General features: G+C 45.5%; 1 protein-coding gene across 7 annotated transcripts in view; it reads left to right on the top strand.

Annotated features, from left to right (window-relative positions):
- The first annotated feature begins 1609 nt into the window (after positions 1 to 1609).
- Positions 1610 to 15540, top strand: part of LOC131408230 (beta-galactosidase-1-like protein 2) — a 60512-nt gene continuing 46581 nt past the window's right edge. For all 7 annotated transcript variants that reach the window (XR_009220727.1, XM_058544763.1, XM_058544764.1 and 4 more), the window contains exon 1: positions 1610 to 1751. Coding sequence is in view for 6 of the 7 variants with exons in the window: in XM_058544763.1 (XP_058400746.1) it covers positions 1666 to 1751 (86 nt within the window). In the remaining variant the exon portion in view is untranslated. The remainder of the gene's footprint in view (positions 1752 to 15540) is intronic.

Here is a 15540-nt window from a genome sequence, read left to right as displayed (position 1 = left end):
GATAAAGTAAAATTGTTCTTAAATTGTGAGTAGGGTGTATCTATACTTCTACTCTTCCCAGAAGGTTAAGGGGGAATGATTTTTTTTTTTTTGCACTGACTTATTTACATTTTTCTCCCATAAATAAAAACAAGGGATACAGGGATGGACTAAGGATTTCAGAGTTTTTATAGCCCATGTTAACAAGTTTTTACTAATATCTGAAAAAGAATATAGAGGTGCTGGTTTTAAGTAACTTACGGATATCCTGAAGTTTAATAGATTGTACCACTGCTCAGCAATATTACCAGGAGTGAGGGGTAAATGTGAGGTGTATGTCTGGCATGGGCCTCCACAGGTAAAAAGGGGGCTAAACCTTTGACACTTTCTCCATATGTCTCATGGGCTAGCTTTTTTCCCAATTATACCAAAATATTTTCATCATAGTCTTAACAACTATCAAGCAAATATATGTGTTACAAAATGGAGAAAAGGCACTGATTTTGGACAGTGTGCTAAGCAGGACATACTGCTCTCTCTGCAGGTCTCTAGGAATGTTTCTGGCCCTGCTGTAAGAACTGCGCTGTGCAAAGCCTGGACCTATCCTCTCTCATTGTGGCAGCCACCCCCCCCCCCCCCGTCTTGTTTATTTGTTTCTTTTTGCCTCTCCTTGGTTTAACTTTTGCTACTTGACTAAGTATTTGCTTAATGCTAGAAGAAGGACTCTTCATACTAAACTCTGCATGGCTTTGTTCCAAGAAGTATAATCTCATTTTGTTCCTATCAACTTGACAAGTTCAAAACTATGGACAAGTGTCGGAAATGGTTTAAAACCATGCAATGGGGGATATTTTCTGGAAACCCTGATGCTCTGAAAAAACAGTAGCCTCCTTAGAAAATGTTTAAGATTTTCTTTCAGTAAAATCTGAATTTTGTTCTTGGGTTGGGTTGGGTTTGTGATTGTGAGAAAGCATGAGTTTAGCCCAGATGTTACACAACAGCTCTTGTGACATAATTCTGTGCCAGAATAAGAATTTTATTCGTCCTCTCCTAAAATGTGAGGGTTTATCTGGACTTCTCAAAATAAAAAATTGAAAGTCCTGGGGGTCAAGACCAGAATAAGACTTGTGGAAACCTAAGGCAGAAAATATTTTGGGGCACCCCCTGGGCGCCCCCCGCCCCCCATGCTATTCAAACGTGAAACACAATAAGCCATAAAATACGTCTAAAGGAAATTCTACAATGCTCTGGCTTTTCACATGAGAGGTCACTACTATTTCAAAATGTTTTCTCTTCAAAATTTGAACTGTTTTAAAAGACTGGCTTGGCTTTGCAGGCGCCGTTAGTACACGCTTGCTGAAGCAGCGCGGTGGGGGGCTGACTTTATCCCTGTGTTCCACGACCGTGCAAGCACTGGGCAACATGTGCCCAGGATTTCTGCACCTGTCTGCACATTACTTGCAACAAAACAGCTTCGGAAACCCCGAGCGCCTCTCTGAGACCGCGGGGCGGCTGCAGCCCGCCCCGCCAGCGGCCGCCCCCTCCGACGGAGGCCCCGCCCCTGTACGCTAGGCCCGTGGCCCGGTTGCCAGACGACCAGCGCGTTGCCCCGCCCCTCGCCAAAACTCTAGCCCCGCCGAGCGCGGGCTGGAGTGGGAGCTGGTTCCCGAGCGCCGCGGACGCGGGATGCCCACGTGGAGCCTGCGGCGGAGGCCCGGCCGCACACTCGGACTCCTGCTGCTGGGGATCTTGAGTCTCCTGGTGATCCGCAGGTGAGAGAGAGCCCCACTCGCACCTGCCCGACTCCAGACCCCAGCCCTCCACACCTCGAGTGCTGGCCTCCCCTCTCTGCCGAGGAGGCAGCCCCCGGAGCCGCGAGTCCCGAGGTCCCTCTGGGAACAGCCCTCCAGCCTCTTCTCTCTTGGAGCTCCCCAACACGCTGGAGTCCCTCTGCGCCTCCAGGCACGCTGCTCTTGCCTGGAGATCCAGGCCTCCGGTGACACTGAGCGCTGCCCTCCCAGTTCCCAGGCGTCTGCCCTCGAGCTTCCCCGCTCTTTCTCCGCGCCTGGGATGCAGGGCTCTGCTTTCCTCGTGGATACTCCCAGCCATCGAGAAGGTCAGCAGAACTAGCCTTCAGATCCCTCTCAGATGTACCCCCATGGCTGCCCCGCCCCCAGTCTTCCTTGGGGAACATCCTTCTGCTGTTCTCCCAGGTCCTCACATTTCCTACCGAGAGTGCTGGAGGCTCCTCAGACATTCAGCAGAACCCAGAGCTCCAGTGCTCACACCTGTGGTCGATTTCGCCTGCCAGGCACAGTCGTGAGAACGCTGTCCCGTGGGTCCTCCGAGATCCGCGGCCCTGGATTGATTTGCCCGCTTCTAGGATTGATATGTCTTCTCCCTCCACTTTCCTACCATTCACCAGGCACCAGTTCACTCCTCCCCACCTCCCCTTACAAAATGTTGTCTGTGGCAAGTGGTTGTATTTACCCACAGAATGATTTACGCCCTCCCCCCCCCCAGCTGTGTGGGTGCCCTAGCCCAGAATTTTTCTGTTTCTATTTATAGGATTCTACAGCTCTGACCATATCTTTTAGGTGGATGCCTGGTGCTTTCCATATGCAAAACTTGCAGTGTTGCTGGGAAGGCAGACCAGCAGTGTCAAATGCTTTGGCACTGAAAGTTAACGGAGAAGCTGAAGACTGAGCCGCTGGCGCTGAGGGCAGGCACACCACCCCTCCACTTTCTATTTTGCTTCCTATCTTCCTTGTTAGTATCTCTGAACTTTCCCTGGGAGACAGAAAAGTTTTTGATGGAGATAAATATCTGAACGTTTTTTGCTGCCACAACAACACATTCAGAAATTCTTTCCATTTATACCTTTTGAAGACTTAGGTCTCTTCTTTGTTTTGGAGATAGTAAGGATGTCATAATATTGTTTGGGAGAAGGAAATGGTACCCTTCTTACTCTGGGCCCGGAAAACTTTTGATTCCCCACTTGTCCCCAAGACTTTTTCCCATCTTGTCTATGATCTCTAATCCATTCCTCTTTGAAGACTGGCCCTGGCTCTTGTAGGATGCTCAGCCTTCCTCCTGGTGCAAGGCTGATGCAAACCCCAGAAGAATTACTCAAAGCAGAGGCAGCAGGAGCCGCTGGCATATGGCAGGGTATCAAGGAGCCCATACCCCAGAGAGAAAGGCCAGAGGCGTGCATGGCAGGGTATCAAGGAGCCCATACCCCAGAGAGAAAGGCCAGAGGCGTGCAAGTAGCGTGTGGTTTGCCTGTTGTTGGAGGTCAAGGATATAGCAGTCCATTCAGGGGACCCAGACAGACGATTATGAGGGGCGGCACAGAGGGGTCAGATGGTACCCCCTAATAGTCCACAGAGAAAGGTGCGAGAAGGAGGCTGGGTGCTTGTTGGTGTCAGGCAGCTGACTGGGCTGTGAAGAAGCCTGAGCTTCTCACAGGTGAGTTAACCGTGTCCCCACCTGGGTGGGGTGGAGGCAGTAGGAGTCAGTTGGGGGCTCATGAAGTGGCCTGGGAATGGCAATAGAGAAGGAATAGCTGTGACTCAAGCTCGTGGAAATAGTTTGAAATGCTTAGCAGAGTGGTTTTTCTCGCTATCCCTTCTTTCTCAGCAGGCAAGACAAGCCAGAGAAGCTCTGAACCAAGTTCAGGGCCATCTCTTAGGGTCCTTTACAAATGTCTTTTGGGCATCTCTTTGATTGTACCCTCATGGGCGCTTTCTGCCCAATTCCTTCTGTCCAGCTTGGGCTGGACACTGAGGGTTATCTCTGGAGGCCAGAGGAGAACATACTCTTTGAGGCTTCCTTTTCTACCTTCCTCCAGCTTTGCCTGGGTCATTAACTGAGTAGGAGGTGGGCCCCTGACCCAGCTGTTGTTGGGAATGTGGATGTGGCCAGTGGAATATAGGTCAAAGGGGAACTGGCTACTCAGCTGGCAGCGTTGTGGAGCTGAGCTGTTGGGGTCAGCCCTTTTCCTGTACCTCAGAAGCAGGTATTTGGGCGAGAGGGGGCTGCTTAGCTGCAGCTTTTGTTTTTTTCGATGAACTTTACCTTGGACTGGTTCGTGGGCAATCATAGCTGTTTGATTACATCATATCCAAGAAATAGGAGGACCAAGATGATTTTTGAAGATTTCAACCTTCGGTTTTTTAGCTTAAACAATGGTCTTTTAAGAAAATTACCTTTATCGCAGAATAATTGTCATGCAATAAGCTGCACATGTTTAACATGTACAGTTTGATAAGTTTTGACACATATATCCATCTGTGAAACTACCACCACAAATAAGATTGTGAAAATATTCCTTGTGTCCTTTGCATCTCTCTCCTGCCCGTCTCTGTTCCATGCTCCCCAAGCACTCTGATCTGTTGCTTTCTGCCATATATTAGTTTTCATTTTCTAGAGTTTTATAGAACTGTAATCCTAAACTATGTGCTCCTTTTTGGTTTGGCTTCTTTCACTCAGCATATTATTTTGAGATCTAGGATGTGTGTATCAATGTGAACTGTGTCTTTGAGCCAGTGGCCTCTCATCTCTTTCCTCCTCCCACTCCATGGACATAAGAATGCCTCCTTGATAAGATCAAGGCATAGTCCTACTCATATTTTTTTTCTTTAAAATAAATGTGTCACTGAGCAATAATTCAGTTAACTCTGCATCTCTCATACCTGAGATTTTAGCTGGCAAAAGTCAGGAGAGAGGAAAGCTTCCAGGTAGGCAGCCTGCGTCATGCCTCCTCAAAGATAAGTCCATCTCTTGGCTCAGCTCTGTCTCTCTCACTGCTCCCACACTGGCATTATCTGGATTCCAGACCTCAAGTTCTTCTTGTACGAAAGAAAAGGAGGAGAACCTATCAGACTTCTCCTTAGTGAAGGTGGATAGCTTAGCAATGTGACCAGGTCATTTTCTTTGATCCAGATCGTGGCCAGTCCTGTTTTCCAAGGGTATGTTGACAAATTCTGCCTCTCTTCCTGGGCTTCTGTGAGGTCATTGGTTTTATGAGCTTTGCCTGTTCTAGGACTCTACCCTGCTTGAGGCCTGAGTCATAGTCCCTGGAATGTTTGAACTCTTCGAAGGTGTCTCTTTCATCTTCCAGCAGTGAAGTTTTCAGCATCTGGGAGTCTCTCTAATTAGACAGTCATCTCTCTAACACAGTTGGGGAAGTGTGGCTGTCTGGGCAGTGGCTCAGTCAGGGAGAGGTAGGAGGTCTCAGCCATGCTGTGCTGGGAAGATAGAGTGGGCATTGGGGTTCTTAAAGAGCCATGTAGCCAACAATTGAGGGGGACCAGTGTCTTGGAGCAAGAGCACGGACATATTGGTGTATTTGTGATTGAAGGGACTGGGATACCCAGGAGATTGGAGGCAAAGAGCGAGGTAGCCTTGGCAGCAGAAGTATCAGAAAGTTGGCCAGAGTTCTCTCCCCCTTAGGTCAAGGAAGTAGCAAGCGAAATGAAAGCACTTAATCTTTGATGAAATGACTCCAAGTTCCATTATATCGCCTCGAGTGCTCTTCTGATGAAGATTCAAGAGATATGGGAGCTTAGAGAGATCTTTTCAGAACAGTTAGTGCCTGAAGAGGACTCTGGATCCAGCCTTCCGCCCCCATCATCCAGAAGAGTTCTTTTGGTGTGGGGATGTTTGCTGCTTCCTCTCCACCCAGTTTTATCTTTTGCTTAAATTTATTGCTCTGGATATGTAAGGCCATACTGAAAAAGAGTTCCCATTATGTGGGGCTTCTCCTGGGATAGAAGGGCAGGGGTATTTTTCGAGGCTCATGGTAATGAAGCAAATATTTCTTGACTGGGGTCTACCTGGTGGAGACTCTTAGTTGATACTCACTGCTCTATGCTCCCGCTTCAGCAGGACAGTCAGCCGGGTTGTTCCTTCCAATGTGTTTCTTTCACATTGTGTTTTTCCCACAAAGTTAATTTTGTGAGCAGGTAATATATGAAAAGGATGAAATATCCAAATAATATAAAGGGGAAAATAAACCCCTCACTCCTGGCCCCTAGGCACCCCTCTCCCTCCACCAGAGGTGATTAGTGATAATGGTTTCTCTGAGGGGTATTCTGTGTATAGCAAGAAGACGGCTATATATATTACTCCATTTGTCCCTTAGGCGTATAATTTATTTAAACAACCCCTATTGATGGACATTGATTATTTGCAGTGTTTTAGCTACTGCAAACAAAGTTGCAATGAATATCTGCTGGATAAATTTCTGTATGTAGAATTGCTGATCACGTGAGATATTCATTTTAAATCTTGATAGACATTTAAAATAAGTAAGTAAAAATAAGTTAAAATAAGCAAGTGAAATAGCATATTCTGTTTCTGTGGAATCATTGTGGAGTTTCTGACCTCTATAGTCTGAGGGGGAAATTGTGTTTAATTTGTGTGTGTGTATAGATTCTTAGTGTCTTGTAAGAACTAGCCCATCTCTTACATATCTATGTAGATAAGTTCCATGTGGTGGATTTTAAAAAATGTTGAACATATTTATATGTTGTCCCCCTGTTTCATGAAAGCATTCTGATTCCACTCTCATCTCTGAGATGAGAGTCTTGTCAGTAGAGCCCTTTGTGTTATCTCATGGAGTTTCTAACTCTCTCTAGGTTCAGATACGACACTTTTTCTATTTATGATGCTGTTAATGGTTATTTTCCCCAAAGTGAAAGAACCGTCTCATGTAACATCAGGACAGTTTCTGTTATTATTATGTGGTTGATTACCAATGAGGAATTTTTGTTATTTCATGATTGGATCTCAAAGTTTTGGTCTAGCAAATGCTTATTCACATGCAAACTTCCTACAGTATTTAGAAAGTGTTGCCCTCTGAACCACCATTATGTCCCTGGGTCATGTAGGCAGCCACTTGGCCTGCCTTGCTTGACCCTGGGTGCTAGGCCAGTTTCTGGCTTACCTAGAAGCCTTTTCAGAGGGAAGGCCAGAGGTGCTAAGATTGCAGTAGTGCAATAGATCTGCAAAATGACCTCGCATCTCTGCAAAACGAATGTACTCGCTTTTGGAATGGAAGGCCCAAACCCTTTGGAAATATTTAATGCCTCTCCCAACAAAGGAAGAGCCCAAAGCATTGAGCCCAGGCCAAGGAGCACATCCGGGAAGCTGGGCCAGAGTTCCATTTCACTAGGGCTGAAGTTCTTGGGGCTCAAGGATTGATCCGCGAGGCACTATTTTGGAGTAGAGGCATTAAGGGCACTGGCCTGGGCCAAAGAGCGGACAGTTTTTTTCTTAGGCTCTCAAACTCCTCAGCTGAGGGTGGAGTGCACATGGCTGGTAAGACCGAAATATTCCCAAGTGGGCAGTTTAGAGGAATGGGATGTCCAAGTAAATTGGACCTCATGGGAGCCTATAACCACATCAGAATCTTGAGAGTGATGAATAGAAATTTGTATTTTAGACCTAAGTGAGGAAATTTCTGTGTGTAATGATATCTTTTAGGCAGTTTAATGTATCTACCATCTAAGTAATGGTCTTTGGCATGACCACTTGGATAAGTGAAGAGCTGAGTGTCTTTTTAGTCAGCATCTTTAATATGATGCCCTGGACCCAGATTCAGTTGAACCTCTGCTTACGGTGGCCCTGGTAGGGTCACAGTGGCATCTGGAAATTGGATTTGTAAATCATCATCTCAGGTTAGCAAGTACACATTATATATAGTGCCAAAATAACTGACCCCTGGGACCAGCAAGGACTTATGTTCTGGGAATTGAAGGACTGTTCCTGCAGATTCCTACGTCATGTACCTGGCTTGTCCACACCCTGGCCAGCCTAAAATTGTGTGAGTGTTGCCTGGTCTCTGCTGGAGGCCAGCATACTCCAGAAGTTGATGACACCGTCTCTGCCATGTCTGGTTGCATCAATACTGGCCTGTCCAAATCTGATTGGACTATGTCTGGTATGACGGAAGACTGAAGGAGTTGGCTATGACCCCAAGTGAGGTCTCCCAGTCCCACCACAACCTCAGTTACTGATCAATTTTGCAGGACTTACAGGTGACACATGGATGCTCCCTGGCATGGCAAGAGACATTTGAGACCCGTCCTGATTAGCACACCTCATTCAAAGAAGTCATTCTAGTAGGTGACTGGATCTGGCTCTTCTCCCACCCCAGCTGCCCTGGAAGACCCTCTCTGAAAGCCAAGGAGCAATTCATGGGCCCATTTCACATGAAAGATGTTGTGAGCTTGTCACCTGCTCATCTGCCCTTTTCCATTTAAACACGTCCACCCAGCACTTTTGGCCACATTCAGTGATATCCAACCTGTGTGGAGCCTGCCCTGCACTTGTTGTCTTCATGACCCAGTACAATGATAAGTACAAAGTGTAAGACGACTTCATCCCTCCACCCTCACCAGTCACCGCCTGATGTCACCATAGGGAACTCAGGACCTTTGGGGCCGTTCATAGGGAACTCAGGACCCAAGTCTCTCCATTACAATTTATCCTTGTGTCTAAGCTTGCACAGCCTATAACTTGCAAAAGGGATGCTTTTGCAGGAATGCAGGAGGGAATGCAGGAATGCAGAGGTCTTGTTAAATTGTGTGAGGCCCTGTCAGAAATACTCACATGTGTGCCTTTGTCTAGGAACCTCAGCACAGCCTGTGAACAGAGTGTGGCTCTGAGCAGAGCAAACTGAGGACAGGTTAGGTCAGTGACCAAGGCCTGCTGCTCAGGTTATTCTAGGACTGGAAGTTACTTGTCCGCCAGTGAAGCTAAGATACAAAGGCAACAGAAGTTCTAGAGGAAAGTGTTAGTATAAGCTCCAGCTAGAAAGGCAGATGGCCCTGGTCTTAGCATGAATGACCTGCTCACTAGGAAAAGCAGCTGCAACAAGCTGGGCTTCCTCAGACTCCGGTTAGCTCCTGGGTAACAAGCCTAACTCAGAAGGAAAGTCGCTCTGACCTGAAAGAGCCACACAGTTTATATTTTCTTATTTTATGATTACTGAGTTAATTACGCAGGAAACTGTGGAGGTTATGATTAATACCATGGTCACTATCAGCATTAATAACCATTTGCATGGTACTTTGTCGTTTATGAAGCTCTTGTGTGTCATCTCATTTTCTCACAGTGAATTCCTTCGAGGTATCCAGATATCATCGTCATTGTCTCAGTGAATCCATCCCTTTTCTTAATGGATTAAACACTCCTCTAGAAACCTACCAGAAGATTTGCAGAAACGAAATAGTTGAACTCTCCACAATTTGGAATTTGATAGCAGCTTTTGTTATCTGCAGTGTTAAGTTCATGCCTCTTAATAAGCACTGAGAGGAAATATTTTTTAAAAAATCTGGAAAATGATAGGATATGAAGACACTGGCAAAGACAAGCTCTCTCCAGGAAGAGACTGTATGTACATATATCAGAGGAGAAGATGCAGATTAGTGCTTCTCAAACTTGAACCTTGGGGTCTGGTAAAGTGTGGATTCTGAATCCGCAGGTCTCAGGTAGGCCTGAGTTTCTGCATTTCTAACAAGCTCCGGATGAAGAGACTCCGCAGGCGCAGATGTCTCACAGCTGGAGACGTAAACCTACATGGCAGTTTCCTAATGATTAGTTATCAGCGAGGGGCAGATTAAAGAGTGCGCATTACCAGCAGGGATGATGTTGGGCAGAGGTTCGCCTCCAACCCTGCCTGCACCTCTGCATAGAGCAGGTGGGGAGAGGGACGTAGCATTTGAGGAGACACAGTCATAAACAAAAGTTAGGATCAGTGATGTGAGCTTGGCGAAGAATTGGAGATTGTTCTTTAGAAGTTGTGGCCATTGAATAAGGATTGCTACCTGGTGGAGTGATTGCTAAATTGTATTCTCGCTGTCTTTAGAAACAATGCGATTGTGTGTGTGTGTGTGAATTTTCACTACTGGACTGTCAATATACCCCTGTTTTTAAGAAAAGAATCTGTCCATCCAGTCCTTCCTCATTGTAGCCTGGGGTGAGCCTGGGGTGGTCAGGCGAGCCTGGAGAGTACCTGAAGCATGAAGGCACAGTGCGTTCTTTGGGGCAGATATGGTCAAAACCAAGGAAGACCAAACTCACCTGTGCGTGAGGTGTGGGGAACTTCAGACACAGCCGGAATAGTCAAGAGCTTGTAGACAAAGGAAAGAGCCACGTGGAGAGAGCCAGAGCAAGGGGGTAGCTAGAAGGAGGCCCACAGTGGCCAAAGGGGCCCTGAGACCCCCTTTTAGTCTCCAGGGCCTCATCCTCCAGGGCAGAGTTGGCCAAGTTTCCTGTAAAGGACCAGATAGTAAATATTTTTGCTTTGTGGACCATATAGTCTCTATTGCAACAAATTCCCTGCTCCCAAAAACAGCCAGACAACACACAAATGAATGGGTGTGGCGGGGCCAGTAAAGCTGTTTGTGGATATTGAAATGTGAAGTTCATATAATTTTTTTGTGTCCTAAAATAGTATTCTTTTGACTTTTGTTCAACCTCTTAAAAATGTGAAACCGTTCTTCGCTTGCAGGAGGCAGGGTAGATTTGGCCCGTGGCTAGAGTTTGCAGATCCCTGGCCAGGGGGCTGGGTTGGATTGGTGGGATCCCAGGGGATAGATCTTTCACTGTAAAATTTTAGAAATTGTAATAAGAGGGTTCAGCACAGAGTCTAGCACATAAAAGATAATTAGATGCTAAATTAAATGGGAAAATGGAAAGGTTGAGATTATTCCGTGTTAGGGACATAAAAACACCCACTGAGGCTATTCTCTGCCATGTGCAAAGTGTGTTCGAATCAGGTTATTTCAGATCGTGATCAGACTCTCTCATAGCACATCACAGAGTGCTTCATGTGTGTCTGACCCTCACAGCAGCCTTGTGAGCAGTCGTTAGCCCATTTTACAGAGGAAGAAACTCATGCCTGCAGAGCTAGTGTCACCAACCCAAGGTGACACTGCTCCTGGGGTGGGGCCCAGATGTGTGTCCAGATCTACCTCTTGCAGATATTGTTTTTGTTTTCACTGCCCCATATAGGTGGTCCTTTGGAAGAATTGTGTTCTGAAATATCATTTATAAGTCGCTTGAACATGGAACTTTTCTCTTTAGTGAAAGAAAAAAGTAATTACGTTCCTGGTTATCCACAATTGACTATTTCAAGTATAATGTAGCAAAACTGTAGTCCTGCAGCTGCAGCATGAGTTTTGGGTCCTGGGGCTGTGAGAAAGAGGAAGGAGTAAGTAAAGATAATTTTCTTTGCCCATGAGTAGCCTGAGACAAACTTCCCATGGTCATTGACATCTCTGGCACCTTCTGCCCTCTTGGCATCCTGCTCTCCTGTCTCTGGCCATCCAGGGCCCCAAACTTGCCCCAGTCCCTCCTGTAAAACTTGCTAGGCCAGTGGCTCTCAACCTTGCCCATTAGGATCTTTGGAGGAGCTTTTAAAAAGTACCAATTCCTGTGCCCCGCCTCCAGAAATAGTCAGTTGGTCACGTGTGGGACCTGGGCATTGGTTAGTTTTAAAAGTTTTGTAGGCAATTCAGATATACTTCCGGCTTAGAGAACCTCTGTGGCTTCTTTTGTGTAGCTGACTTCAGTTAAGTGTTAGGAAGGCTGCTGATGAAAGATTTCAGCTGTTCTGTCTCGCCCACACCTGCATCCATTTGGTTGCTCAGCCTGGTAAATTGAGCTGGTCAGTATGGTTGTCTTCCCATCTCTATGATCACAACTGCCTGAGGCCAGACCACTGATTCTGGTCTAGAGTAGTACTTCTCAATCTGCCCGTGGTGAAAATAATTTTCCTTTTCTTCTTTAAAAAAAAATTTCCAATCTTTTCCTTTATATGCAATGCAATAGAAACAAATTACTAGAAATGCAATAGAAACAAATTACTAGAAAAAGGAAATGAAGAGAAAACATATACAAAATTCCTACCGCAGCCTTTATGATTAGCTTCATCGGACATCAAAGGACTCTCACTGCTATCAAAGGAGCTCCGTTTCTGTGCTGCCCTCAGCACGGATGGACAAGTGGCGAGCAGTCTGTGGTGAGTGGCAGCCCAGACCCCTGCTCAGGAGCGCCTCCTAGAGTAGAGGACCTACAGCCTCCTCACTCGTCGGCTTGCGATTCCCTGAATAGATCTTCTTTCACTTTTTTATGCTTTTGCCTGGTTTCCTCTGCTTTTTTTTTTTTAATTTTTTGTTTATTGCAGTAACATTGGTTTATAACATTGTATAAATTTCAGGTGTACATCATTATACTTCCATTTCTGCATAGATTACATCATGTTCACCACCCAAATACTAATTACAACCCATCACCACACACATGTGCCGAATTATCCCTTTTGCCCTTCTCCCTCTCCCCTTCCCCTCTGCTAACCACCAATCCAATCTCTGTCTCTATATGTTTGTTTATTGTTGTTATTATCTACTACTTAATGAAGGAAATCATAAGGTATTTGACCTTCTCCCTCTGACTTATTTCACTTTGCATAATACCCTCAATGTCCATCCATGTTGTCACAAATGGCTGGATTTCATCGTTTCTTATGGCTGAGCAGTATTCCATTGTGTATATATACCACATCTTCTTTATCCATTCGTCCCTTGATGGGCACTTAGGTTGCTTCCAAGTCTTGGCTATTGTGAATAATGCTGCAATGAACACAGGGGTGCATGTATCCTCTGCTTTCTTACATCCCTGCCTTCAAGGCCCAGTGAGAGTGTCATCCTCTGTGTGAAGTCGTCTCTGACTCCACCTGGATGGATTTCAGCTGCTGTCTTCTGCTGTCACAAGGCTTGGCTGCCTAATTTGTGGGGCCCAGTGCACAGTGAAAATTGAGGCCCTTGTCTAAAAATTACTAGGAATTTCAGGATGGACACAACAAAGTGTCTGAAACTGTGTGTGGCGCCTTCTTTTTCATTAATTGATTAATTATTTAAAGGCGTACATTGATACATTTACATATTGTAATATGACTGCTATTGTAGTGATATTTGTAACATTACCTAAATGTAGTACAATATTATTGTCTATTTTCATTGTACTGTGCATTAGATCTCTATAGCTTATTTACTACTTGTTGCAAGGGGCCTTCTGAGTGTGGGGCCTGTGCAACTGCAGGGGTCACATGCCCATGAAGCCAGCCTGGCCACGTCTTTGTGCATGCCTTACAGCAGCACTCATGACACTGAATTGTAATCATCTGAGTGCGTAGTGAGGTGGAAAAGACTATATGTATCAGAACTCCTATGGGGACCATAAAATGTATGGTTTGGAGGAAGTTTGGTAGGATGGGAGTGAGCTTCCTGAGGAGCAGAGCAAGTTGCAGTGGGTTTGCACTAAATGCCATTAAAATTGGTGGTCCCATTAATGGCAGGGCTCTGGCTGCTTTACAGTGTAGGGTATGTAAGTTTATGTTCAGAGCTGAAGCACTTGGCATTCTAGGTAGAGGAGAAGCTGGCTGGCACGTAGGAAAAGGACCCGGTGGGAGGACAGTGCTGGTGGCGGAGACAGAGAGCAGGAGGGATGGGACATCCCATGAGCATATTGGGAGAGTCATGCATGTGCCCTGTGCCCCTATTACATGCACCATTGGTCCACATGGCTGGCCAAAGCTTTGTGAAGGAGCTGCCTCTTTGAAGGGCACGGAGAACTGGTGAATCCAGAATCAAGATTGCTGCTCTCAGCCCACTTCTGGTTCTCACATGTCTGTTTTTCCTATGAGACAACAGTCTTCAATCAGCATGTTATTTTAGCCAGTGTTACAAAATGAATGGAAAGATCAGAAACAGTTTAGGGAGCTTTTTTATGCTGAGGAGCTCTGCTGGGCAATATGCCCTCTACTGTTGGGAACTGTAATGAAAAGTGGGTACAGAAAAGACATCGTCAACTAACAAAAACAGAAACAAAGGATTTATTTGGGATCAAAGAATTGCAATTCAAGGAGCACAGATTCAGGTAGAAACCCAAATAATGTCCCAATTACAGGAGAGGGGCTTAGAGGTTTTATGGAAAAAGGGAGGATGAGGTGAGTTTTAGTAAAAAGATTTCATTGGTGCTAGAGGAGGTAAGGCTAGGTTTGTGCTTCATTGATTGGTTGAGATTGATTCATCACCAAAAGTCCAGCTCCATCAGTCCTTACAAACAGGATATTCTTGTCCTTACTCACTTCTTGGAATGTTGGCGGTTTGGTCTAGTTTGGAAGATAAAGAAAACAATATGTGCAGGGCAACTCCTCTGAAATGGCTGCTCTGGCTCTATTTTGATATGGCTCCACTCATGTCGTCTTTCACATTTTGCTCTTTTGATCAAGATCTTTCTCTGAAAACATCACTGATCAAACACTGGAAAGCGCTGCTGATCAGCCATCAAAGCATTGTTGGTCCCTCTTTGCCAAGAAGGCTCATTCCTGGTGTGTCATGTCCCACATAGGAGGGAAAGTGGTTTCCTTAGGAGCCTTTAGACCACATTTGAGCAACAAGAGCACCAGAGCAGAGGAAGCCTCTAACATCAAATTCATTTAAGAGTAAACATCCTCTGCAGTTCCTTGAAGTTTCTCATAAGCCTTAGTAATCATTTCAAAGCACTGAGTGACCATTACCCAAGAGGCGTTTTTATAACATTGAGCTATGCAGAGGAGACAAAGTTTTACAACAAAAAGAATTCCTATAATAGCAAAAAAAAAAAAAAAAAAAAAAAAAAATGCTAAGTCCAAATTGGGAAACAGACCTGAACCAGGAGGCAATGCCTGAGGGCAGCCAGCTAAAGAGATCAAAGAACCACAGGATGCTAGTGGGCACTGCATTTAACCATTTGATTTGTGCTCAGATTCTGTCTAGTTCTCCCTTTACCTTGCCAGAGGTGTTTACCCAAGTGAAACGAAAAGTATTTACAACAGTTACAAGAAGTATTTACAACCATTACCTCTTAAATTTCTGGAGGTTCAATTGATTAGGCAAGAAGTTCTAGACATTTAGCACAAGGAATCAGGAGAGGAATGGTGGAGATGTTGCTAGTTAAATGTACTAAAGAGCCTCTAAATTCATGGACAGAATGAGGCTTCTGATGACAAACCCAACAGTCAGAAAGATTTTCCCATTTTATAATGGATTGGGAGATGCAGATAAGGGTATTTTCTTTCCAAGAAAAAGAGGGAGAAAGTAAAGTAAGAAGCAACAGTGAGTAAGAGGTGTACAGGCCTGATCTGGCCATCCCGGGAAAGCTGTCTGCCTTGGATGTCAGCTGCTTCTCTCTCTTCCTGGTCAATTTGATCTAGAGGTCCACAGCATTTGTGCAGGACCAGATGTCAGGTGGAGCCTTCTTTCTGTGAGATGTGTCTCCAAGGTTAAATGTCTTCTAGTTCTGCAGCAGTGTCAGTGGTTAGGAGCACTTGGTAAGGTCTTTTCCAACGGGGCTCAAGGGCTGTCTTCCTCTGATGATGCTTCTAGAATACCCAGTCACCAGGCTCTAGACTGTGACCAACAGGATTCTTTAAATTGGAATCTGGGAAAGCTTCTTTAACCTGTTGATGACAGGCTTGAGTATAAGATGTTAGAGACTTACAGTATAAGA

Source organism: Diceros bicornis, chromosome 7 (assembly GCF_020826845.1).
Source record: "Diceros bicornis minor isolate mBicDic1 chromosome 7, mDicBic1.mat.cur, whole genome shotgun sequence".
In the NCBI taxonomy this organism is placed as follows: domain Eukaryota; kingdom Metazoa; phylum Chordata; class Mammalia; order Perissodactyla; family Rhinocerotidae; genus Diceros; species Diceros bicornis.
The sequence above is the reverse complement of the archived record's forward strand: the minus strand, read 5'-3'. Positions and strand labels throughout refer to the sequence as shown.